The 27146-nt window shown below is 36.5% G+C and overlaps 2 protein-coding genes across 2 annotated transcripts in view; one reads left to right on the top strand and one right to left on the bottom strand.

Moving 5' to 3' along the window:
• The window catches only part of SLC25A21 (solute carrier family 25 member 21), a 269849-nt gene extending 257433 nt beyond the window's left edge, over positions 1–12416 (top strand). The window contains exons 7-10 of the mRNA XM_087723796.1: positions 2278–2442; positions 6479–6660; positions 8035–8087; positions 10664–12416. Of these exons, the coding sequence (XP_087579922.1) occupies positions 2278–2442; positions 6479–6660; positions 8035–8087; positions 10664–10725 (462 nt within the window). The 3' untranslated portion in view covers positions 10726–12416. The remainder of the gene's footprint in view (positions 1–2277; positions 2443–6478; positions 6661–8034; positions 8088–10663) is intronic.
• Positions 12417–15714: 3298 nt separating this feature from the next.
• PAX9 (paired box 9) overlaps positions 15715–27146 on the bottom strand; it is a 41610-nt gene continuing 30178 nt past the window's right edge. The window contains exon 4 of the mRNA XM_014054018.2: positions 15715–18685. Coding sequence (XP_013909493.2) covers positions 18431–18685 — 255 coding nt within the window. The 3' untranslated portion in view covers positions 15715–18430. The remainder of the gene's footprint in view (positions 18686–27146) is intronic.

Raw genomic sequence — 27146 nt, 5'->3', positions numbered from 1 at the left:
AATATGTTCAAGAATTTTGTAAAGAAAAGGAAAGAGAGAAAAGGGGTAAAAAATCCTTTCCTATTTTTTTTTTAATTTAAAACACTAGCAGGCCTTATTGAAGGTCATGGTAATTGGCAAGGTAGTTTTGCAGTCTTAATTTTTTAGGGTAGCTACAAAATTCACTTAATAAGAATACATAATTTAATAAAATGTAATCCACAAATTTATTGACAAGCAAAATGATGAATATACTAAAGGGCTTTTTTTTCTCTTGCTGAAGTCATAAAAAATGAATAGTACAATCTGGACTGGATTAAAATTTGTCAGTAGAGTCCTGCTTTAAGTCCATAATTAACTAGTACCGAAAACTCAAAATTATTATTTTCTGATTCATATGTTTCAAGATGAGCTAAATACTCAAGAGTACTTTCACTAGCAAATCTCTGCAGCACTCAAATATGATCAGAGCAATATAATAATTGCTATAATGGGACTATGTTAATTCTTCTAGGAGTTCAAAACAATATACTACAAATGGGGGTTCCCTCTTTCAAATGGATAAGGTAGAGTCTCTCTCAAAATTAGTTTGACTCCTGGTAACTACATAACGACAACCTTGCAGTTCTCCAGCAGTAGTGCAGACGTGACCTTACATTGTCACCTTCTGGGGTGCATTTTTTTACTTCTCAATTTGATCTACAACCTTAGCATTTCCTGATAATCTTTCATCCAGTAGAAGGAATCTGTTATCTTGAATTGAGAGTGTCTGGTTTAATTCATGGCTCAACTAATGGTGAGCTTCCATAATTAAGTCAAAGTCTCCTCTGTTTTTTACCAGACCAAGTTATAAATACCTGGCAAACATATGTAAATAAAAATGAAGCAATATATTAAAGGAATATCCAACCTGACTGTCACCTGAATAAGCAGAAACCAGATGACTTGGCAAGATTTATTTGAGTGATTTATTTCGATGACATTTTGTCATTAAACAAATGAATACATGATGAAATTAGCATCGTTTAAAGAGCTGTAGTCAAAATGGTCTTTATTTCCCTGTATAAGCATCCTTGTGACGGTCATATTTTGCCTTTCTAATTAAATATTTGATTACACAAATATAACTTTAGTGAACAACAAAACTAAGCAAATAAAACCTTGATAGAAAAAATATTTACCTGGGCTAGACAATAATTTAAAAAACATCTTCCACATTAATGCATTGGCCTGGGTTGGAATTTTGAAAGCTTAAGGACCTAGACAATCTAAGTATATATCAGTATGATGCATAAACCTCCTAGCTGGGAAAATACAGGAAACAATATGCAGGCAGCCATATGTGGACTTGCAAAGTAGTCTCTAGATTAGAGGTCCCAGTTTGCACCGCAATATATGCCCACTTGGAATAAACCTGGGCTTTGTCCATGCATGAGGCATTAACCAAAATACGCCCAAACTCAGCTTTATTGTTTTTATTGTTAACAGGAATGCCACATGGAGCACAAGTGCAACTGGACTTGAATTCATGCTGAACCTTGTTCCAAAGGTGCTTTTCCCAAAAGGCAACTAGACTTTTTTTGTGTTCTTTTCCTTTGAAAATATTTTCATTTCTCATCCAAGAAGCTTCTTCAGTTCTTAGATGAGAAACAAAAATGTTTTCAAAGGGAAAAAACAAAGTCCAATTGCTTTTGTCACTTGGAACATACAAGGAATAAATGATAAATAGGACGGGTTAAAGAAGGAAATGAATGAAAGTCACATAGATATAATTTGTCTGTCTGTGAAATTAAGAGAAAAGGGAAGTATCCAAATGAAAGTGGTCTTGCTTTGCCAAATATCCAGGGAAGTGAAGGTATAATGAAAAGCTAAAGTGTACATCAGAAAATGTGAATTGGTTCATCCTAGATTATTTTGGATATATATGAAATCAGAATCCACTGACTCATAATATTCAATGTTACAGTCCATTAAATGTTACTAAAAGAACAAAAGATGAAGTTGGGGAAAAACTCAGCAAGGTCTGGATAAATTGTACTAAGGAGGAAAAATATTAGAAATTGAAAATGAAAAATTGAAAAATTAGAAAGTAAAGAAAAAATGAGGGAGCCATTCAGAGACCCAAAAATGAATGAGGATGGGATAATTGAGTAGTTGTTTAGGGGAAAAAATGTTTGTTTTGAATAGATAGTGTCTGTTTATGGGAAAATAATGAATAAAAAACATGATTGATTTTATTGCTCATGATGAAAAATTAAAAATAATGAATGACTTTTGTCCTTTGCTTTATTTGTATAGCAACCATCCACCTTTGCTAAAGCTCACCAAATTATTCAGGCCAATGGGTGGGGTCTGCGTGGACTCAACAAAGGGCTGTCTGCTACTTTGGGACGTCATGGAGTTTTTAATATGGTCTATTTTGGATTCTACTTCAATGTGAAAAACATCATTCCTGCCAATAAGGTATGTATATTATTTTAAATTATTTCCCGACCTATCTGAGATACAGATATTGTTCCAACGTTTTTTCAAACAGTTGAAAAAACTGAGATTACTACAGGTGAGACCCAAATCGTTCCATAACTTCCATTTTTCCAAAGCTGGTCCTATGGACCTTCCAAAAGAAATAATAGTGCTCTCACATCTTACATCTAAACTAGGGCTGGGATTGTGACCAGATGGGAGTGGCTTGCCAGCCATGTGACTGAGTGGAAGTGGCTTGGCCGGTATGTGACTGGGTGGGCATGGCCAACTTATAAAATGTGTTGAAACTCACTTAATAACGCTCTTGCTTAGCAACCAAATGTTGGCTCAAAAACTGGCATTTGAAGCACACAAGTCTTAAAGCTGTCAAGTTACAAAACCCTTGCACCCCTAACTCTTAAGAAAAAAACCCCCAGGGGTTGGCAGCTTTAAGACTTGTGGACTTCAACTCCCAAAATTCCTCCTCCAGTCATGTTGGCTCAGGAACTCTGGCATTGAAATGTGCAAGTCTTAAAGCTGTCAAGTTACACCCCTAACCCTTTAGAAAAAAAAATTCAAGGGTGTTCAGACTTGACAGCTTTAAGACTTTAAGGTTTAGATAGGACTCTTAGAGGCGGGCGGGGTGATTGGTGAGCCAGCCTATCAGTGAGCAGCGATGTGAGGCAAGTGTGGTGCAGACGGGGAGGTGGGGAGGATCTGGAACTGGTTCTAAATGGCACAATAGATTTGTGGAACCTCGTCTATAGAAGAGGTTAGAACTGGCAGGAACCCACCTCTGGTGCACACACACAGAGTGCACGTCGTAGCGTATGCGCATGAAACTGGTTGTTAAGCCTGTCAGATCTCACCCCTGACCTAAACCCAAGATCTCTGTGACTCTTACCCTACTTCCTTTAAGAAAACCTGAAGGTCTGACTCTTTTCCCAGACACCTGACCAAGAAATGATTTGAATCCACTACTTGAACTGATTTTTTACTCCCAACATGATCATTTATTACTTATTCTTGTACTAGCTGTTATTTCTTCTTTTAACTTCCTTTAAGCCTCCCAAGGCCATCAGCATGAGCAGCCTTGAAAATTAAAAGTATAATGATAGCTAACATAAACAAACATGTTCAAGACATTTAGTTGGCTCTCCTTGGAAGTACAGTGTTGATCTAAGAGGGCAAATGGCTTGTCTTAAGGCTACAGAGTACCTTATGTGACAGAGGTGGACTTTTTAAAAACTGCACTATAGTATTACATAAGATAAGTTAATGTACCTGTGAACAAATGGATTTCATCAGAGCCACAAATAAGTGTACCAAGCAAACATTACCTAGTGTTTGAACTCCAAACACCCTTTAACTTGTATTTGCCCTTTAACCTATAACTGCACTGTGTTATATTTACTAGAAGAATATGTCTGCCATAATAATGAAACCGTTGCTAGGCTCACAAAGGAACATAAATAGGAGGCGACAAGACCTCCTAATAGGAAGAATTGGAAAGTTTGCAGTATATGCGATTCTTGAAAACTAGATTTGCATTGAAACTATTGTCCCCATGGGATAGGGCATTGAAAATTGAGTCCTGGAAATACAAATTCCAGTATTGATAGATCAAATTGTATATGTTTTTTAGAAGTTAATTGGGACATTTCCAAGACAAAATGGTAGTAAGACCATTTGTAAGATATGGAAAATGTATTAGGTTTGATTGTCCATTTTTGCTCAGCTTTTGAGAATTAAGGAGCACACTAAATCTGGAATCCTCTTCCATGAGGCTGCTCTAAGATATTTTTCTCTATATGGTGCCCTACTATGGATTGTCATCAGCTCCAACTAATATGGGCAATGTGAGGGCAATGTGACTTGGAGTTCAACCCATCTGGAAAGAGACCAGGTTGGGAAAGTTTGTATTGAAGGACCTTCATTCAGCAAATTACCCATACATTTGAAAGACATGCAGGGCCTTTTCGGTACTTGCATCACACAAAACGGAAAAAGATTTTTTTTAAAAAAAAAAATTAAATTTATTTACAAACATAAAAAATACACACACACCAAACTTAGACATACACTACATTTACACAATACAGTACAAACAGGAACTTTCTGTTCTTTCTAATAGCAATTACAAATTGATACAATTCTCCTTATGTTATTTCCCCTTCTAATATATCATTTGCATTTCACCATTTTAACCCTCTTATTTTAGTCATGTATCTGTTATATTGGGTGATTACCTCAAGTAAATTTAAACTCTTGAGTGTGTATGTGTGTGTGTGTGTGTGTGTATGTATGTGTGTGTGTGTATGTGTATGTATGTGTGTGTGTGTGTATATATATATATATATGTTGTATTTGTGCTGATAAATATATATATATATAAATAAATGTATGTATAAATGTATATATGTATATATGTGTGTGTATGTATGTATATATGTATATATATATATATGTGTGTGTGTGTGTGTGTGTGTTTTATTTGTGTTAGCTTCCTCCCATAATTGGGGAATACCAGGGTTTGTGACTTTATATATATATAAATATATATATATGTGGGTTGTTTTTTTTATTTGTGCTGATAAATAAATAAAGGGAGACTAGTATAGATCTATTTCAAGCTATTTAGCTCTCATCAGCTAGCCATACCCTTACTGGGATTTGAACCTGGGCTATATTACATACTAGGCAGACTTCTTAGCCATTAGGCCACAGGCTCTTATCCGTTATCAGCAAAGCCAGGGTGAAAGAATATATATATTCTCCTTAACTATTAACTACTATCTTTGGGTTTTATTGACTTCTTTCATTGATCCTTGTTTCTTTCCTCCATCCACCTAGACCATTTATCCCATATCTGGTAATATTCTGTTTCTTCTTTTCCCTGGATTTCTTTTATTAATTTGTCCATTTCGGCATAGTCCATAACCTTTCTTATTATTTCATCTTAGCTTGGTATTAATTTATTTTTCCATTTAAAAAAGAATTTTTTAAAGTTATATAAGAGGCTCCATAGGAAATTTAGCATAACAGAATTGATTTGAAGTATCCAGTATTCACACACATGAGATTAAAACTTTATTAAGGAAATGTTATTCTCAGTAAACTAAGATCCTAGGTAGGAAGGCCATCTGAGAAAGCACGGACTGCTGGATTGTGTCAGCACATGCAGAAAGCTGTTGTTTCAACACTGGCTTTATTGTACGGCTAGTTTCTGAATTTTTCAAAGCAGGGCAAAATTGTAGGCTTTGGACAAAACGTTTTGTACATTCTTCAGCCAATTCGCTTTGTGAGTTACTACTGTAACTCACAAAGCGAATCGGCTGAAGAGAATACAGAAGGGCATAGAAATCTGCTCTGCAATTCTACCATTGCTGGATTGGTAATAGCAGGAAGCCAGGCCCCCTCGGTACAGTGCATCAGCTACACGCAAAGCTAAATGTTAAGAAAAAAAAAACCTGGAGGAAGGCAGCAGACCGAGATTAGCCTTTATTTAATTTAACATTTGGGGGTCCAATGCACAAATGAGCATTTTAGTAGGCTTCATGGTGGAAGTTGCTGTCATTTGTAAAATATTCTGGCCAATTAGCTAATAGTGTGCTTAGATTTCTCCCGTTTTGATACAGTAATACTAAGTACATTGTGAAGCCCAATTATACAAATCATCCCCATATGCCGAACTGGTCTTGCTTTTATGAACTGTGTTTATAAATCCTGTGTGAGGAAATGTGTACTTCAGCAATTTAGACCATGTGTAAAAACATAGCCAATCGGATTGTCAAGAAAAGGAGTCCTGGCATTGGAAGTCCTAATGCGTTCCACTAAAATAGTAGGAGTGTGTCGTATCATTCAAGCTTTCTGATTAAATGCATATTATTTCATAGTCTTTAACCAATTGAGGTGCTTCTGTTCCTATTTTAACTTGGTTCATTTTATGTCAGTCATTCTCTTTCTCCAACCCAGAGTCTTTCTATTCCTCCTTTTCTCTCAGCTGTTTTTTTGGTTTGCTTATTTGTTTATCCAGGATCCAACGTTGGAGTTTCTGAGAAAATTTGCAATTGGGCTAGCCTCAGGAACAATAGCCTCAATTATTAACATCCCTTTTGATGTTGCAAAGAGTAGGATTCAAGGACCACAACCTGTGCCTGGAGAAATCAAGTACAGGACCTGTTTTAAAACAATGGCAACCGTTTATAAAGAAGAAGGGTAAAGTATTCATTTCAGTAGTAAATATTCAGAATCTGGCTTGTTCATAAAATCATATTGGAGATTTGTAATATGCAACATTTCAGATTTCATTAGGTAAAGTTAAAGGTTCTCCGCGCACATATGTGCTAGTCGTTCCCGACTCTAGGGGGCGGTGCGCACCTCCATTTCAAAGTTGAAGAGCCAGCACTGTCCGAAGACGTCTCCATAGTCATGTGGCTGGCATGACTAAATGCTGAAGACGCACAGAACTGTGTTATTTCCCACCAAAAATGGTTCCTATTTTTTCTACTTGCATTTTCCCATGCTTTTTAACTGCTAGGTTGGCAGAAGCTGGGACAAGTAATGGAAGCTCACACCGTTCTGCAGTACTAGGGATTCAAACCGCCAAACCGCCGACCTTTCTGATTGACAAGCTCAGCGCCCTAGCCACTGAGCCGCCGCGTCCCTGCAGATTTCATTAGGTCCCTAAAAACTCTCTGCATAATATTTTTATATCAAACATTTTCAAAACTTCACAATTCAAAAAGTATATATTTTTCTTTAGCCTGAGTTTTCTGAATTTTCATTTAACACATTTTTTATTACATTGTTCTGAAAAGACTCTAGTGTTCTACAGCAGACCATTCAGTTTATGCGCCTTAGTATCAATTGGTGAATTGGGACAAGGGTGGTCTTTTTTTTTTCCAACATCAAAGTAGATTATATTTAATTATTTCAATTGTAAATACTAAAAACATTTTGCTTGCCCAAATTGAGATGGAGGAAAAACAGCTTGTCAACATCTTTGGAAATGGAGAAAAGCTTACAGAGATTTCTGCAAACTCTCTCTGCAAAGAGGGATAGTGGAGGCCATGTTACAAGAAGGTTTGATTTTAAGCAGAACTAGAGGTCACAATGAAAATTGTAGATTGAAAAAAATCCTGATTATATCTGGATCCAAACTATATAGACTGAACAGAAAAAGCTGCTTCATATATCAAAAAGGGTATTGCATCAGACTCATCCTAAGGATTACTTCACTCTTGATCTTGATCTTCATGATCTTAGTGTATTCATGGCATCAATATAGCACCAGGATTCCAAACTTCATGTATGCAAATAGTCTAAAGTGAGAACTCAATCACAACATAGTTAAAGGAGAGCTATTAGGATTATACATGTTGAAGAAAGGATAGAAAAAAATGCTTTCAACCTTGCATGAAGACAACACTTCTCTACTATTTACTAAAATATTCTGTCAGGAATTCAGTATCTGTTGTCTTTTCAAAGAACCACATATGCTAGCTAAGTCTAAATTTTGTTACAACAGACTGATGGGCTCTTAAGAAAAGCCAATCAATGTAACTGACACTTTTCATCGTTTTTCTTCAGATTTCTAGCTTTGTACAAAGGCTTGGTTCCCAAGATCATGAGGCTAGGACCAGGTAATTCTTTTCTCATTCACTATTAATCCTATCATAATTCTATGTATATACAGTAGTACCTTAATACTCAACTGCTTTGAAACTCATCAAATTTGATACTCAACCCATTTTGACACGAAAAATGTGTCCCGGTACTCATCTTTTTTTTGTTATTCAATGCACCAGGTTCAACTTGTCGATGTCAGCTGCTTTATTGACCACAACATTATTCCTTATGGGAAAAATGTGTTTCCACCCCAGCCCTTTGAAACATATACCCAAGATTGGGTGCCTGAATACACCCTTCCAAAATGTGGACCTCCCTCCAAATAGATGGATTCTCAGGGCTTCCTAGCCAACATGGCCATTTATAAAGGTTCAAATCCACACATTTGAAAGGCACATAGTTGGAGAAGATTGTCTTAGTAAAAATATTAACATGGATATATTTATCTGATCCTGAATTTTTAAAATTGGTTCAGATGTTATTTATTTACTCATTTTGTATACAAACAGTCCTTAATTAGGACCAGAAGCTGCATCATTGGGTGATGTGGTCATAAGTTAAAAAAACAACAACACATGACTGCACCACTTAACAACAGTTCCAGAAGTCTCCACTGCCAGTAAGCGAGGACCATTAAACAAGGCCCTTATGTGACTTTTACTAGCAACTTCCTACCAGCTTCCCTATTTACTTTGCTTATCAGAAGCCAGCAAAGAAGGTTGCAACTCACAATCTTAAAGTCACAAACTTAGAAAGTAAAGTTCTATATTTAGGCAAGAAAAACAAAATGCAAAGGTACAGTATAGGTGGTACCTTGTTCAATAGTAGTAACTGTGAGAGGGATCTTGGAGTCCTAGTGGACAACCATTTCAATATGAGCCAGCAGTGTGCTGCAGCTGCAAAAAAAGCCAACACAGTTCTAGGCTGCATAAACAGAGGGATAGAATCAAGATCACATGAATTGTTAATACCACTTTATAATGCCTTGGTAAGGCCACACTTGCAATATTCTATCCAATTTTGGTTGCCACAATGTAGAAAAGATGTGGAGACTCTAGAAAGAGTATAGAGAAGAGTAACAAAGATGATTAGGGGACTTGAAGATAAAACATATGAAGAACGGTTGCTGGAATTGGGTATGTCTAGTTTAATGAAAATAAGGACTAGGGGAGACACGATAGCAGTGTTCCAATATCTCAGGGGTTGCCACAAAGAAGAGGGAGTCAAACTATTCTCCAAAGCACCTGAGGGTAGAACAAGAAGCAATGGGTGGAAACTAATCAAGGAGAGAAGCAACTTAGAACTGAGGAGAAATTTCCTGACAGTTAGAACAATTAATCAGTGGAACAGCTTGCCTCCAGAAGTTTTAAATGCTCCAACACTGAAAATATTTAAGAAGAGATTAGATAACCATTTGTCTGAAGTAGTGTAGGGTTTCCTGCCTAAGCAGGGGGTTGGGCTAGAAGAGCTCTAAGGTCCCTTCCAACTCTGTCATTCTATTCTATCATGTGACTGAGGGATTCGGTAACAACCGTAACTGCAAGGAACTGTTATAACCACCACTCATTCAGTGCCATCATGAATTCAAACAGCTGCTGTACCAGTGGTCATTAAAGAAGGACACTTTGCTCCCCAGATTATGCATTATTAGCATGCGAAGTTTAAACCAGAACCAGCAAAATTTATTTCATTTATTTATCTGATATGAATATTCCTATGTAGGTTGACCACTGCGGTCATTAGATTAGATCAGATTACATAATGGAAACTGGAATTATCTTCCAAGGATAATAAACTTCCAGTTTACTTTGTCTTTAATCAGCTTTGATGAAGACCACAAGGAAACTATTACCACCTTCTAAATAAACACAGAATGTTTTTGTCTTTGTGTTGGCTTACTCACTAGCTAATGAACATCATATACAAAGGCATACAAAGGCATAATCTCAAAAAAATCTGTCAAGAGTGTTTCATTTGAAATACCTATTAGAGGTGATGTGTACAAAATAGTTTCTCCCAATATTTTTACAATAGAGATTCCCTTTATTAAAAGTTTATTCTACCCAGGAAGTAACTAATAGATGTACCTAACTTTTCCCATGAGATAAATTCACCCAGTCTGTTGTAAAGTGACAGCTGGATGAACTTGGCTTTAGACTCAGTGAATACATTTATGCTCTGGATTTAAGAAAGCTTTGCTGCATTTGGATGGCTTCTCCCTCATAGTACATACACATTGTGTGTATACTACATATTGTGTGTATACAAAGTTCTGCACCAAAATGTGGTATGTGTAGAACTGAAAGAAAAAAAATATGAAAACCTATTTGATTTTCCATCACAAATATTCATGAGTCAAGTAAGCATAGAAAATTTTGTATTATAGTTTTTAAAACATTATATAATCTAATGTTCTGCATTTGTTTAATGTTCTCATTAAACAAATTCCCATCAAGCTGCCAGCTTCTGCAAGATCCAAACATTACTTTGTTTCCAAATAATTTCAACTGATTGGTATAGAAAAGTCATAATTCCTTCCATCATGTGTTACTTCTTAAATGTTGTACTTCAAAACATTCTTTCTTTCTAGGTGGTGCAGTGATGCTGCTGGTTTATGAATATGTTTACGGGTGGCTTCAAGAAAACTGGTGACCAAAAGTACTAATTTCAGACTGAAAATAATGTAAAACAATTCCTATCATTTTTTAAAAAATATGTGCATCCCTATTTATAGGCTTAGAAAAGAAGGGATAATTGTACAATGGTGGGAAATGAATGCCCTTGGTTATTGAAGGCGAGTAGTAGTAAATATTCTTCAGGAAAAAAAGATGATATATTTCAACCCAGATACCTATCCCATTAAGTATTTTAAAAGAATATAATGTATGTATGTCAAGCAAATTAAAAGTGTTAATTTGAACTCTCTCTCCTTGGCTCATTGATTGAACAAATCTGTTGTTGAAGATGCCTGCCTAAAAACCAGAAGACTGTAAGTTCTAGTCTCACCTTAAGGCTAAAAACCAGCTAGGTGACGTTATGCCAGTCACACTCTCTCAACCAATTCATTTCATAGGGTTATTGTTATGGAGAAAAATAGGAAGAGAAAGGAGTATTAGTATATTACTAGTATATTACTAACCCTGAGTTCTTTATAAAAATAAAAAGGCAGGGTATAAATAAATAAACATTATAAAATTGTTATAAATTGAGATCTTAATTTTAGAGTCCAGTCTTATATTTAGATTCCTGAATCTGGTGAGGAGGAGAGTTAAACTCAGAATTGAGTACCACTAAATTTAATTGGAGTTGCTATCATGTTTGATGAAGTGAACAACTCATAATATCTGGGCTATCAGATCTGGGCTTCAAAAATCCAGATGACCACTAAATAGCACCAAATAGTTGGATGGAGTTGTACTTCTATCAAGTACCTGTAACTCTATTACTGATTGTATTATTAAGTATGCCCTCCTTACAGATGATTGTGTTACATGTTGCTTGGAGCTGCTATTGAATATTACTCTAACAATTGAGCTGATAAAATAAATTAATGATTCCCATCCTTCTTGAAGCTGGACAGTCAAATGAAGTATTGTATTCCATTCATTCTGCATCAACTGGGCTCCTTGTCAGTTCATGTTTTACTCAAGTTGAAATACTTCGGTGCTTTAAAACTCCAAACAACATTATCATTTGGCATTTTAAAATTATTTTCGGAAGACCTACTTACTGGCCCACCATTATGGCCTTTAAAGTAACAGGCATTAGAGACAGGTCCTTGTTAGTGGTAGCCCCTACCCTTCAGGTTTCCTCTGTACAGAGCACAGTCTGGCTATGAAAACGATTCTACTTTTCTATGGCTTCTGGTTTTAAGGTTTTTAATATTTGCTCTCATCAAATATTTGAAACTGCATTTTGTTTTCCATGTAAGATATCTCTATCATTTGATATTTCATATTACTGATTTATAATGCAAACTGTATTCAAAAGACTATAATGCCAAAAGATGGCTATGAAATATAGATTTTAAAAACTATTTCTCAAAATTTCAAAGAAAAGTGAGATAATTGAATTATTTTTTAAAAAAATATTTTTATATTGATGTTTGAGGCATATTATGTGCAAGACAGATGGAGATATTTTAGCATTTTTTAAAGATATTCATGTTGACATAATCATGTAAAAAATTTGCTTAGATTATATTATACTGGCTTTTTAAAAATATTCGTAAGTACTTCATGTCAACAAAATGTTTTGTTATGTAGTAAATGTTTCCAATGCAGGAATTAAAAATCTTCAGAGGAAATCTGATATTTCTCTATTTTGTTGTTAATTTAGCATGTTCAAAATTCAAAAATAAAATACATTTACATACATAGCTTTTTGCTGTACTTTGTTTCCAACATGTCTTTAAGTATATTTTCAACCTCATCTTAAAATAATTTGATAGTAACCTCAATCCCAAACAAATATTACTTTTAATGACTAGAAAGACTTGCTTTTTTTCCTGGGCCTATAACCTTTGCAGAATGTGATAGAAAAACATGATTAATATTAACCATGCTGTTTAGCAGTTACACTTATATACCGCTTCATAGGGCTTTCAGCCCTCTCTAAGCGGTTTACAGAGTCAGCCTATTGCCCCCAACAATCCGGGTCCTCATTTCACCCACCTCGGAAGGATGGAAGGCTGAGTCAACCTTGAGCCGGTGAGATTAGAACTGCTGAACTGCAGATAACAGTCAGCTGAAGTGGCCTGCAGTACTGCACTCTAACCACTGCGCCACCTCGGCTCCTTTAGATTTCAGTTTAGATTTAAATCTAACTTCTTTCAGTGGAATGACTTTTTAATATAATAATTTTATTAGAAATTACAATTAAAAAATAAAAAATGCAAACTAAAAGAAATTTAAAAATTAAATAAAAATACTGCAGAAAATAAAAATAAAGCATAAGGATATAATAAAGAAAAAGAAAAGCCAACAAGTATTATAATCATCTAAACAAGTATAAAATTTTTAGTAACTTGCAGTATCTTCATTTTTAAAATACAATAAATGATCTTGTCTTCCCATATCAGATCTCTTATCTCTTTAAGTAGTCCTCGACTTGCAACAGTTCGTTTAGTAACTGTTCAAAGTTGCAACAGCACTAAAGAAAAGTGGCTTTTGACCATTTTTCACACTTATGACTATTGCAGCACCCCAAGGTCATGTGATTTGCATTCAGCTGCTTGACCACTGACTCACATTTATAACCGTTGCAGTGTCCTGGAGTCATGCGGTTCCCCTTTTGCGACCTTCCAACAAGTACAGTCAACGAGAAATCAGTTTCACTTAACAACCATGTTACTAATGTAACAACTGCAGCAATTCACTTAACAAATGTGGCAAGAAAAGTCATAAAATAGGGTAAAACTCAACAAATTTCTCACCTAACAACATACATTTTGGGCTCAATTGTGGTTATAAGTTGAGAACTACCTGTAAACAAATCCTTAACACCTTATTCTTCAGTACTGGTCAGCAAATGTGCATTAAGGATTACTAGAGAATAACATATCTACTGTATCCTTGATCAACTAAAACAACTTTATATTCATTCCTTTTGCTTTTAACAATCTTGATCTTTAATCATTTCAAATATTATTTTAATGTCCCAGAACTTGATTTCTTTTCATTTCTTTGTTCTTTCCCACAATTTTTTTCAAAGCTTTAACCATTCTCTTTTGTATATTCAATATAAGAAAATTACCAAGGTCACTCTCTTGGTTTGTTATTTGTATATCCCTTTAATTATTAGGACATCAGCTGGCTTTTTTTATATCTACCAGTAACATGACATCTTTTTCCACATTATTCTTGTAGCTTATCATTTTTAAATCCACTTTCAATCAGTTTCATTTTTGTCCAGTAAATAATATTCCCGTTTTATTACATCTTTAAACTGTAACAGCAAACACTATTAAAATTAACTTCATTATAGCCAGTGTTAAGATATTTTTCCATTCTATATCAATAAACCAATTTAAGTGTTCTTCTCCTTTAATTGTAATCTTTAGCTCCAAATTCTTATTTCAAATCTATCTGCACCCTTAGTCCATTTGTATCTTTCCAAAATCAAAGTTCTAACTACCCTTTCGCTGCTTATTCCAAACTTGTATTTAAACTTGTATTTAAAGTTTCTTTTGCTAACGATTGAAGGACACTTACCTGGAGCTATAAAAGCTGTCAATTCAAAGATTCCTATAGAGTCTGTAAAAATGAGAACCATAGTTTGAGCAAAGATAATTTTCCCTCGTCTTCCACAGCTCCAAATTGACAAGAGACTTTTGTTTTGCAATCTCCTTGCAAGGAACAACTGTATGGAACATTTGTGGGCAATTTCAAGTCCATTCCTTGTCCTAAAAGGGATTACAAAGAGCCAGTCCACTTGCCAGCTCTTTAATCTGTCATGGTCATTGAATCCAGTTTGAATGAAATGATCTTCAGTTCACGATTTCTTCCCCAGAAATCCCTTTCAACAGGATTTCCAAGTCAGCATCCCAATCAAAGTCATATATTTTGTGGTTTACTTCTATGTGTAGGCACAGGTGAGATTGCACTGTTATATCACTTTTTTTTCAAACATGCAAAATGTGCAGGCGCATGCTTTTGCTACATGAATCACTTCTCTTTATGTTTGAATATGAAACTAGATTTAATATTTTCAATTATAACAGAAGAAAGAGAGCTCAGTGGTCTAACACTTGCATAGACTGTAGAATTCTGCAAGTCTAAACACTGGAGTCTGCAGCAAGTAATAGACATGACCACTGGCTACATGAAGCCTCGAAAAAAAATTTGGCTAGCCAAAGAAAACAGTTCTGTGGCTAGTACTTAACCCTAATAGCTGAAGGTTTCCAGCTGAACATCTGCCTTGCCCTATAGTCAACAGAGAGAACTTCAGGCTCAAGATGATTGATACTATAAAGCAGTACTCACTCAACACCACGGGTTACTTGTGCGTGTCTAGTCTTGTTAAGATGAACAAAATGGACCATTATGACATAATAGCTACAGCATGAAGTGTTTACATTTAAAGAGAAGAAACGAATTCTTGAGGGATCATTTGAGAGGCCTTCGTGATACAGGAGCTTGTGAGAAATTCAGATTTGCAGCACTGACATTTGGTGCATGGGCAAAAATTGCTCTAAGAGAAATTTTGTTGGTTACGTTTTACTGGGAAGCAGGAATTATTTCAGTTCAAGAAAGCTCACTCTCAAGTGGGTTGCAAACAGCTGTAGCCCAACTCCAGAGTAATTCTAAAGGTGCTTTTTCAAGAGGCAACTGGACTTTCTGGGTTGTTGGGGTTTTTTGAAGACGTTTTGCTTCTCGCCCAAGAAGCTTCTTCAGTTTGAAGAAGAAGCTGAAGAAGCTTCTTGGATGAGAAGTGAAACATCTTCAAAGAAAAACCAGAAAGTCCAGTTGCCTCTTGAAAAAGCACCTTTGAGACAACTAAGATCTGGATGACTGAGAATCTCCAAAGACATTCAACTCCAGAGTACTAATGAAAACAAATATTCTTCTGAGTGAAGTCTGTCATTGAAGGGATTGGTGAGCTTCAGGGTATCAGTGCTTTTATTTGATTAAGGATTCCACAAAAGGACACCATATATTACAAGCAAATGGATTTCCTTCGGGCCTTACAAATAAGCTGCCTTTACTTTCTGGTCAACTAGTTCTAGTAATAGCAGTACTTAAAAACAAAACAGGAGCCTGAAAACAATCTGATACCAATTATAGTTTATGAATGTTCTCTTTTCAATCTATGATTAAATGATTGCAAAATGAAAATATTGTGCAGCATTTTCCAGGAAGCCTCAATATGACATCACACATTATTTCCCTTGAATTGCCTTTGAAATCGACCTTTGTTGACTGTTTAGAAATAAAAACATGATATTCTCAGAAAAGAGACAGGATCTTATCTTATTCTCCCAGCAGTATGTTTATGCGTAATATGGCCAGGAAGAAATGTAGATAATTTTATTAAGCAGTCTTTCAAAATCTGTATTGAGCGACGTGTTTTTACATTATTGCACTAGACTTACAAAAGTACATAATATATTAATATTTAATCATGCTAGGAGATATGTCGATTTTCAAATCTTTCCTTCTCATGGTTATCTTCAACACACAATGGCAAGCTTGAGCAGGCTTTCCAAAACTAAATTCACAACTTTATTATTGTCCAAGGAGAACAGACCATCTTGAAAAGATTATACTGGGGGGGAAAAATATAAGAGAGCAATTGGAATCCAAGTGACCATGAAATGATGCTTGATAAAGGATACAGAAATGAAAAAGAGGAATATTGTTAACATTATAAATAATATCTGTAGTACCACCACCAATATGTCTATGAATGAAACATGCTTATGTACAATAATGTAAACTTTACCAAAAGCCTAGTTTTGTTTTACATTCAATAAAACAGGAAGTGTAGACATTTTTTCTTTGTTTACTTTTCAAAATGGCAACATCACTAGGGAGGCTGGGGCTGGAATTACTGAACTCAGCTAAGCAAAGAAATTACAGTACAATTGGCTTTCACAGTGGTTACTTGTATCATAATTCACCCACTTTCTGCCTAAGCACCCAATAAAAGGAATTGGAGGCAAAACTCTTATTATGCATTGGCTTCTTGGCTTACTAAAAAAATCCCCACCCACAATTTCATATTAAAGAGACGGGATAACTTCCCATTTTGTTTAGGTTTTTTCCCTATCCATTTCTCTTTCATGTCAGTGATGCTACGCTATTATGAATGTAGGTGATTAAATACTATATGGAAAATGTTTTTTCTATACAGTACACCCAGAAAAATCAATCACTTTCAAATGCCACTGAAATAAATGTATTGATATACTAGTAAGTAAATGTTGATCATAGGATGCTTCTGCGGAAGAAAAAGGGGAACATTAACTTTGCTGATTCTACCTCTTCCTATAATTTATTTATCTCTTGAAAGGCTGGGAGAGTCTACTGAACAGAATAAAAGGGGTGATTGTGGTTTAATTTGTGTTGCTTATTTTTATTTATTACATTTATTATTATTTTTAGCAGCAGTTTTCATTGAGCACTAGTGCCTTCCACAAACAAAAGGCATCCTTTCATTTGTGAAATAGTGAGAGAAACTTTCTGAATTCAACCTACTAGCAATATAGTTACAGGTAGTCCTCATTTAGCAACTGCCTTGTTTAGAACTGTTCACTGTTACCACTGTGATAAAAAAGGTAACTTTGCAACCAATCCTCACATTTATAACCTTTGCAGATCTGTAAAACAAAGGAAAGCTGATCATAAGCACAGTTGCAGTTTCATTTAGCAACCACTTCACCTAAGAACCCAGTTGCCAGGCCCAGTTGTGGTCACTAAATGAGGACTACTTGTACTCATTTTAGGATCTTTGATGGGAAAAAACCAAATGCTTTTCATTTCATCCAAGTGCTTTCAGGAGCTTTCATACCATGCTGCAAACATAGAATTATCAAAACCTGAACCATTAAGGCAAATGACATCACCAAGAAGAGAAACTGCAAATTGCTTGGAAATCCTTTCCCATTTTAGCAAACTATGGGTGAATTGGGACTGCAATTCATGGAATTCCCACTGAATGTTCTGGAATTGCAATCCTAACACTATTGAAGGATGCTAAAGTGGGAAGAGCATGTCTACCATGTCACCACTTAACAACAAAAAGAAAAACAGAACTCAGTTGACTAGTGGATATGCAGATGATAACCAAGTCCATATTTACAAATAGAAAACAAAAACATTATTGTCTTTGTGATCACAACAAAATACAAGATAAATAACAGAGCCATGTATTCATTTGGTTCTATAATTTGTTGCTATAAAACACAATCTGTTAGCCACAACTATTCATCTGTCCAATACTTTTTTCCACAAGAACGTGTTTTTTTTTGGTCCAGAAGTCTATTTCTATTTGATTGCATTTGTTGATCTATTGGGTCTCTTTGAATGATTTCCCACAAATATGAAACAATTGCACATTTGAAAAAGTCCTGTAGCTTTAAAAATAAATATGTGTGGTTTTACCAATGAAACAGTCACACAAGCCCTCTGAGGGTTGTCAAATCTTCTTTATGCAGTGCAAAGGGAGGCAACACATTTATCCCTTCCTTATGTTATTTACACTTACCAAACCGCAATTATTATTTGTTTTTAAGCACAAAATCATGGAAAAAATAGTTCCAGCTCATTGAGTCAGTCTGTGAAGCAGAATTACGGGACAAAAGAAAGAACACTGAGCTGGACCGGACCAGACCAGATGTTCTGCCATATTTCCAATATCAGAGTGCAGAGGCGGTGATGGAGTGACTACCTTCTCTGGCTGCTTGCATGCCCTTGAAAGCCAGTGAAGCTGGAATATCACAGTTGTGGGGTGAAAGAGGGGTGCCCCCAGCATGCTGCCAGCCGTGACTACCTACGTAGCCAGAAGGAGCAGCACTGTACGCCATATAAGGGGACACCTGGGCTGCTGCGGGATAAGGTGCCATGGTTGGTGCAGAGACAAAGCTTCCGACAGTTGGAAGGCAGCTTGGTGCCTAGAAAACAAGAAGAAAAGAGATGACCATTGTTGTTTGAAAAGAAAACAAGAATGAAGTATGTAAAAAGTCTTCATTAATGTAAGACTGATTTCAGATAAAAATTCAATTCTCCATGGTAACAGTGAAGAGCCAAGAAGGTACAGTAAGGTAAAAACTTACCTTACTGTACTTTCAAGTCAATTGTGGCTCCTGGCAACTCTATAGACAAATCTCTGCACTTTTCTTGGCAAGATTTCAGAAGAACCTCACCATTGCCTCCTTCCCAGGACTGAGAGGGAGTGACCGGACCAAGGTCACGCAGCAAGATTCATGCTTAAAGTGGCATAAATCCTACTCTTCCAATTTCTAATCCAGTGCCTTAACCACTACACCAAAATGGCTCTCTGGGTTCATTAAGTATCCCAAATGGAATTGGGTCAACATTTTCATACCAGAATTTTTTTGGGGGAGGGGACCCTGTTAAGAGATAAGCTTAAAAGCTTATTAAGGTTGACACAACTTCCCATCCTTCCCAGGTGGGTAAAATGAGGACCCAGATTGTTGGGGGCAATATGCTGACTCTGTAAACCACTTAGAGAGGGCTGTAAAGCACTGTGAAGTAGTATTTAAATCTAATGCTATTGCTATTATACATGCTCTTAAGGAATCTATATTGTTTCTTAAAAAAACGCCAAATCACCCTAGTTCTTCAAATCTTCAGTAGTGTGTTTTTTAAACATTTTTCTATGACTACATATGAGGAGCCTAAGGCCATCGATTGCTAACCTCCTGATGTGAGAGGATGTCTTCTTTTTCACAAACTGAAATAAATCCTTTCTGTTTAATTGACTTTTCATCATACACTTTTTCTTCCTTAAACTTCCTATACAATCAATGTATTATGTAGCCCTCTATCCAAGTAATTCTGGCATACCTGCATCAGAACTTCCCGCGTGAATTGCAGAATGTCTCATCGAAACTAGCACAATTATTCTGGCAGCAACAGCTGGGTAACGGTGGCTATTATTCCCTTACCTTATTGTGCCAGGTTAAGACCCTTTGTATGTTACAGAGCTTCTCCTTTGCCAATTCAACAGATTTCTGCTATGGGAAACTGGTTGCATTCCAGTACACAGTAGTGGGAAAGGCCAAAGGGAAAAAAAATCAACAACAATGCATCTCAGATTTTAAAATGTTTCTTTTCCAGATTCTTTTAACAGGGCATACCATACTCAAAGGCATCATTAGCATTGCTTGTGAAAACAATATAGGCCTGTGCTTTCAGGTTTTCTCAAAGAATGGCCATAAAATTGCCCTCTGCCTTGCTCCTACAGAGCTCCATTTGACAAGCCACATTTCAATTAATGAGAGTTGAGCAAGAACACTGCCGAGCTCATTTCTTTGGAATTTGAGCTGCAGAACTTTCCAATTGCTTTTCTGCCTTCAGAGCTAAGCACTGCTGGAAAAAATTTCCAATAGCATGAAATTTAATCCTCATAAATATTAAGATGTATATGCTGGGGGGGGGATAAAATATTCAGAACAAGGACATACAGCCATACACAACAACAACAAAAAAATGGAGTGGACGGGGAGAAATTATTGTGTAGCATGCATTCAAGTGAGGATGCAGGCCATTCTGTAATGGTCTGAACAATGGACCTGCTTTATTTAAATGAATTACCATTCCTTGTGAATTCTACAAAAATATACCTAAGGCTGCTTCTTACCCAAAGCTAGTGGAGATTGCTAGCACTCACCACTTGTTATTCTATCCAGCAAACCTAACAAGCATCAATAATAGTCCTACACTTTTTTGAATTCTCCCCTCATGGGGTTTGAATAAAACAGACCCATTCAGCCGCTGAGTTGGTACCAGAACTACAGTTCTGTCTTGCAGCTGCTGCCTCAAGCAGACTTTCAGTCCATGGGCAGCTCCTGAAGTTTTCGCTTAAGACAACAAAGCCTTGTTCCATTGGGCCTTTTTAAAAAGATGCCTGAATGACAGAAGTAGTTTGCTATGCAGGATATGTGGGTGCTTTTAAAAAAACTTACATTCACATTGCTCCATCTAAATAATACTAAATCTCTCTATAATCACCAGGGCTGACATCTTGTGCCTGAGGCAAAGCAAAAAATGTTGCCCTCTCCCACCTCATTCACAATGCAGAAGCAACTGTTTGTACCTTACTTCAGCTCTTGAATAGGAGAACACACACACACACACACACACACACACACATACACACAAATTCAAAGCTAGAGGGTAGATCATAGGCAGAGAGGGAATGGCTGGAGGGTTGTGAAAGAATGGCTGGAGGCCTCTTCTGTAATCCACAGCATCAGCCATCTGAGACAGTTGGATCATTCTGCCAGACAGGAAGGCTGGTTCTGCCAGTCACAACTTTGTTCCACTTCAGACATATTTTATGGGCATCCCCCTCACAAGTATGACCTCAAAAATGTTGCTAAATAATGCAAGGTATAAACTGGGAGAGACAAGTGGTAAAAATGATCTACACACTGGCCTACATAGGGTATTAGAATTCAACATTTCATTCAAATGACACTTTGGAGAATTGGCAAGTGCCATGGACATTTACATATTCACTTAAAGCGGATGCCGTTTGATTCAATGGGACTCACTCCCAAATAAACACACTTCCATTAGAACAACATCACTTGTCAGGAAAGTGATGCAGTGGCTAAGACACCGAGCTTGTCTATCAGAAAGGTTGGCAGTTCAGCGGTTTGAATCCCTAGCGTAATGGAGTGAGCTCCCATTATTTGTCCCAGCTTCTGCCAACCTAACAGTTTGAAAGCATGTAAAAGTGCAAGTAGAAAAATAGGGACCACATTTGGTGGGAAGGTAACAGCGTTCCGTGCACCTTTGGCATTTAATCATGCCTGCCATATGACCATGGAGATGTCTTCGGACAGCGCTGGCTCTTCAATTTTGAAACAGAGATGAGCACTGCCCCCTAGAGCCAGGAACAACTAGCACATGTAGGAGGGGAACCTTTACCTTACTAGTCAGGAAAACATGAGCTATGCTTGTAATTTGGGCTACTTGGGTTAATAGAGAAGTTCAATCCCATTTGTTATGTTAAAGTGACAGTTTATACAAGAAGTACATTCAGTTGCGAATGAAGTGAAGGGGATTAAATTCCAGAACTCTCTATATATTGGACCAATAATTCATCTAGAGAATTTCAGTTGAAGGAAATGAATACCAAAATTCAAAATCAGGAGTTGAGAGAACCCTGTGGTGTTTATGGGTTTTGAAGGTACTTAGAAGTCTTTTCTTAAGTGCTGGGCTTTCAGAAACATTTTTTTAAGTTCTGTAAATATTCTACCATAATTGAAGCCATTGTTTATAAAAGGAAAGTGAATTATTGAAGATCTGTTAGGAGATGAATGGAATCTATAGTCCCTTTTTGCCCAATATCTAAGAAGCAAAATCCACAGGGGAGACATGTTGAATTGTTTCAGCTGCTCGGAATTAATGCTTTGTAGCAGTCCAAAGAAAGTGGAACTTCAGAAGAGAGAACAGTCTTCTCCTTTTTCATGGTTTGTCTGTTTAGCAAAATGCATTTTTACAATTTTGTTGCAGCTGACTCAACAGTTACAGTGCAAAGAGAACGGCCGTGGGAGTTACCCCACAATTATGCCAATTTAATCAAAGTAGAGAGAGGGCTCAAACCTGTAAACAGAATTAACATGAGTTAGGGTCCCCACCCATGCACATAAGCATTGTGTTAGAGAAACCAAAGGAACATCCATGTTTCTGCTGAAAACTGGGAATGACAGCTTTTCTGGCCATAAATTTAATGTATACATATATGTGTGGGGACCAAGATGGCACTAATAGTTCAGCAACCAGTCACCGGATGCATTCACAATACTAATGTCATTGTAAATGCAACAGGTATATTTGTTCCACAGTTCTTACCAAAAGGATCTCTTACAAGGTAAAATACCATGTGAAACAAGCGAGTGAGAAAAGATGGCAGGAAGAAGCAACAAAAAATACATCCCAAAACATGTGAGCTGTGCAGAGAGCCTTAAAGAATTATATCAGATAGTTGCATATAGGTTATCTAAGAGAGTCCTCTTCTAGACATAAGGGTTGGAAGAAGTCCTAGTATCAGAACTTGCTAGGCTGGCCAAATAACCCTCCCGTTCCCTTGGGGTTATTATCCAGAATTATCAGCATCAGATCGACCACTGCTATGCTTCCCTACCCAGCCTTCAGATGTACTTAGGCAGCAGCAGAACATCTGGATGAAGGCAGTGGATTAAATATGCTTTTAAAGCAGTCACCATCTTACATTTTCTTCAGTTAGATATCTGATGTTGGGCGTTACATTTTCAGAAATCTAAGATGACAACACAGTGATCTTTAGTATTCAATGTTCTTGGGCATTCTCCTAAGATGTGGGTCCTAGCAAGCTTATCTCACAATAGAGTGATATTGCAACAGTGGAGATAGGACACAACTGAAAAGTAGTGTTGTGGAACATAGTTTTTTTTTAAAAAGACCATACTCTGAATGTGTATGGGAATATTGTATTTAATGAAAAGATGAGGCATGGATTTTAACTGTGGGATTCTTTTCCAATTTGGACCTAGCCACAGGCTTTTTTTGTGTTCTGGAGGACAGGACATTTCACTGTATTGTTTCAAGCTGCTAATCTGATTCCCAAAATAATGTTAAAATGTTCTTTTTGGCTAAAGAAGGAACAAACCTTAATTAAATCTGCATGTTTAGCTAAGTAATTAGTTGTTGGCAAGTATATCTCAAAAGCAGATATCCCTGTCTTATTGGATTTAACAGATCCTCCGGAGTGCTGTTTATCCAAATGAAGGAAGGTTTCCCAGTTTAGGAGCCAAGAAAGAGAATGGCACACACGTTTTGAATACTAATCATTTTTTTCTTTTCCCTTTTATCCATGTTGACATCATCCTCTCATCCCAGAAGTAGGAGGGTCTTTATTTTATTGGGCTAGTGCGAATCAAATTTTCTCATTTTTTTTACTTTGTTGGGAGATCTCTAGTTGGGATCCTAGAAGCATCAGCCATTCGTTTGCCAAATGCATTTAGACACTCTACATTTCTAACCAAGAAGAACAGATGATCCAAAACCCTGGAAATTTTCCATCATTTTTTTCCCTCAGAAAAAAAAATGAGCAACAGAAATTGGATGCTGACCAGATAAACAAATGCAAAACGCTGTCTCATGGAAGCCTTGCTCATTCCAGCAATAATAAAGGCTCTGGATACCCATGAACAAAAGTCCCTACTCTTTTTCCATCAGAAAATTGTTTTTTTTCCCCCTTCAATGGGACAAGTGCAAGACCAGCAACTTGGGAGCAGTAAAGAGCTTTGCAACTCTATCGTAAAACTATTTTCAGTTTAGGCTTTGTGCAAAATTGAGGTATGCACTACTATACTAGGTGGATCCTAGTTTAAACCTGTCTTCCTACTCTTTCTGCTTTTCTCTCCTTTCTACTATTGTGACTTTGGTTCTTCTTCTATAGGTACTGTATTGTTTAAGAACTGGAAAAATCAATTCTCCAAATTTTCCCCCTTTCCCCCAACTCCTTTTTAAGATATTTTCCTTGATCCATACTTTTTACATAGCTAGCTAGCAAGCATTCTTTCTTTCTTTTCTTTCTTTCCTTCCTTCCTTCTTTTCTTCCTTCCTTCCTTCTTTCCTTCCTGTCTTATACTTTCTATAATTTTCAAACTTCTGACACCCCAACCTGCCTATAGCAACTCTTTCACAAATTATTCCTATCTACAATTATTCCTACTTCCAGACAGACTGAGTAATCAAGAACATGCTACTTCAAGCACAATTTTAACCCTAGCCAAGTTGCACTCATGCCAGTTAAATTTCATTTATAAATGCTTTTTGTTGTGGTCTGTATATTGTATCGATAACATTTATTTTTATGTCTCATTTAATCAACCCTTTACCCTATGTTATATTTTGAATTAGACTTGCCTTAACAAAAACCATAGAATTTGTTGCATTTGTTGCTATTCTTCAAAGAAATCACTTGAACGCTTTGATTAAACATATTTAATGTGTGTGTTTTAATAGAGACACTTTACTTTGAATAAGCTTATATTTATATCTCTCCGTGTTAATTCAGCAAGTCACACTTTTGAGAATCTCATCTTTGAATCAAATTTATTTTATTTTATTTTATTTTTTTATTTATTCATCAAGCGTGTATAAGATAACAGATATAAGAATAAACATGATTATGAATACATGAAATGGACATAATAAATTGGGACATTAGGACAGGGACTGTAGGCACTTTGGTGAGCTTATGCACACCTCTTAAAGATCTCTTAGGAATAGGGTGAGGTCAACAGGACAGGAAGAAGAGCTTCCACCAAGGCTATAATCAGATACAAGGGACTTCAGCCCAGGCACAAAACATAACTTGAGGAAACAATCATCACCTAATTCATGTGAGTATAAAGTGAGGCAGGGAAAATCTTTGGGTCAGTTACTCTCTCCCAGCCCAATTCACCTCACAGGGTTGTTTCTGGAGGGAAAATAGGACGAGAAAGGAGCATTGGGTATGTTCATCACCTTATGTTATTTATAAAAAATAATAAAGGTGGAATTAACTTTTTTTAAACCCACAAACACTTGCAAGATTGTTACTAGAGCTACAGTATTATAATAAAAGTAGACTTGTCCTACATAGAAACATAGAAAACTGAGGGCAGAAAAAGACTGCCTGCCCTTTGAGGTCATTTGTTTGTTATTTTCTTTTCAATTTATTTACTTATTATTTTTACTTGTAGTTTTACATTTTATTCATTTTTACTTTATTTTTTATTTTTGTCCAATGATTGGCATTGACCCACTAATTCCACTGGAAGTTGGTTCCAAGCTTCCACTACACTTTCTGTGAAATAATACTTTTTAACAGTACTTTTGATCCTCCTCCTGTCAGTTTCATGTTATGCCCCCGCGTTCTTGATTTTTACTTAATATTGAAAATACTACTTTCTAGAACCTTATTCACACCACTAATTTATTTAAAGGTTTCAATTATGTCACACACACCCTTTCCTTTCTGCCCTCCAGGGTGTAGATATTCAGTTCCTCCAAACTCTCCTGATAGGTTTTATCCCTCAGATCTTCCCCTATTTTTGAGCCCATCTCTGGACTCACTCAATCTTATCAATATCTTTTTTTGAGCGAGGCTCCCAAAATTGGACACAGTAGTCCAACTAAAGCCCTAAATGGCAGGATTAGGACCCCATTTTTCCTGCTGGTGAGCCCTCTAGTGATGCATCCCAGAATTTTTTATGCCTTCACAGTTGCGTGGCCACACTGCTTTTTTCTCATATTGCAGTCATCTGCTATGAGCACACCTAAATCTTTTTCTTTTGTTATTCTATCTAATACTGTACCTCCCAATATGTTGTACTGTATCCCCTGTTGGAGGATTCTTTTCCTTAAGTGCATGATCTTACATTTAAAAACATTGAACTCTAGTTTTTACATTTTTTACCAATTTTCCAGCAATGCCAAATTATTTTCCATGTTATGAATACCCTCAGGAATGTGAACTCTATTACACACCTTTGTGTCATCATCAAAAAGACAAACTTTACCTAGCTATCTTTCTGTTCTATAATGCAAACACATTGAACTGGACAAGACCTAGGACTGAGCCTTGTGGTAGACTGCTTGTGGAAGTGACAGCAATAGCACTTAGACATGTACCACTTCATAGTGTTTTACAGCCCTCTTTAAGCAGTTTATAGAGTCAGTGTATTGCCCCCAATAATCTGGCTCCTCATTTTACCAACCTCGGAAGGATGGAAGGCCGAGTCAACCTTGAGCAGTGAGCAGTGAGTTAGCTTGCAGTATGGCATTCTAGCCACCATGGCTCATAAGCAAGTATCAACATCAAGCAAAAGAAGGCAGAGTCATTACAGAAAAGAAACTTCTAAACATTAGAGATTGATGGTAGATGGATGAGCAAGTATCAGAATACGTCAAGTTTCAGGAACAAGGAAGCAGCTGCTACAGAGGGTTCTAAACTAAAAACAAGAATTTGATGTACATGAAAAGGTGAAGAGGAGATCTGTATAGAGGTTAATCCCAGTCATGAATTGGAATGTATACATATGAACTCTTAGGATTAATTGTAATCTTAGGGATTAGGATGATCAGAGCCAGAAATATTTCATAATATGATAACAGTGGTTACATCAGCACAAATAAGCTGTCTTCCATATGCCCCTGATTCATGTTTCAGTAAAAAAAACACTATTCTTAAAGGAAGTGTTGATGTTTGCTATACGCTTTCCATTCTGTGTACACTGTTTATAAATAAAATGTCAAGAATTGGAGTCTTGGAATAATTCTTGTTAGAGTTGTTCCTGTGCTTTTTGGCACTGGGTCATAATCTATATGCAAAAGCTTTCAGCCACCCTT

Source organism: Thamnophis sirtalis, unplaced genomic scaffold (genome assembly GCF_051295495.1).
Source record: "Thamnophis sirtalis isolate CommonGarterSnake01/CBP01778 unplaced genomic scaffold, rThaSir2_p1.2 scaffold_1, whole genome shotgun sequence".
Lineage (NCBI taxonomy): Eukaryota > Metazoa > Chordata > Lepidosauria > Squamata > Natricidae > Thamnophis > Thamnophis sirtalis.
This window is presented reverse-complemented; position numbering and strand designations above follow the sequence as displayed.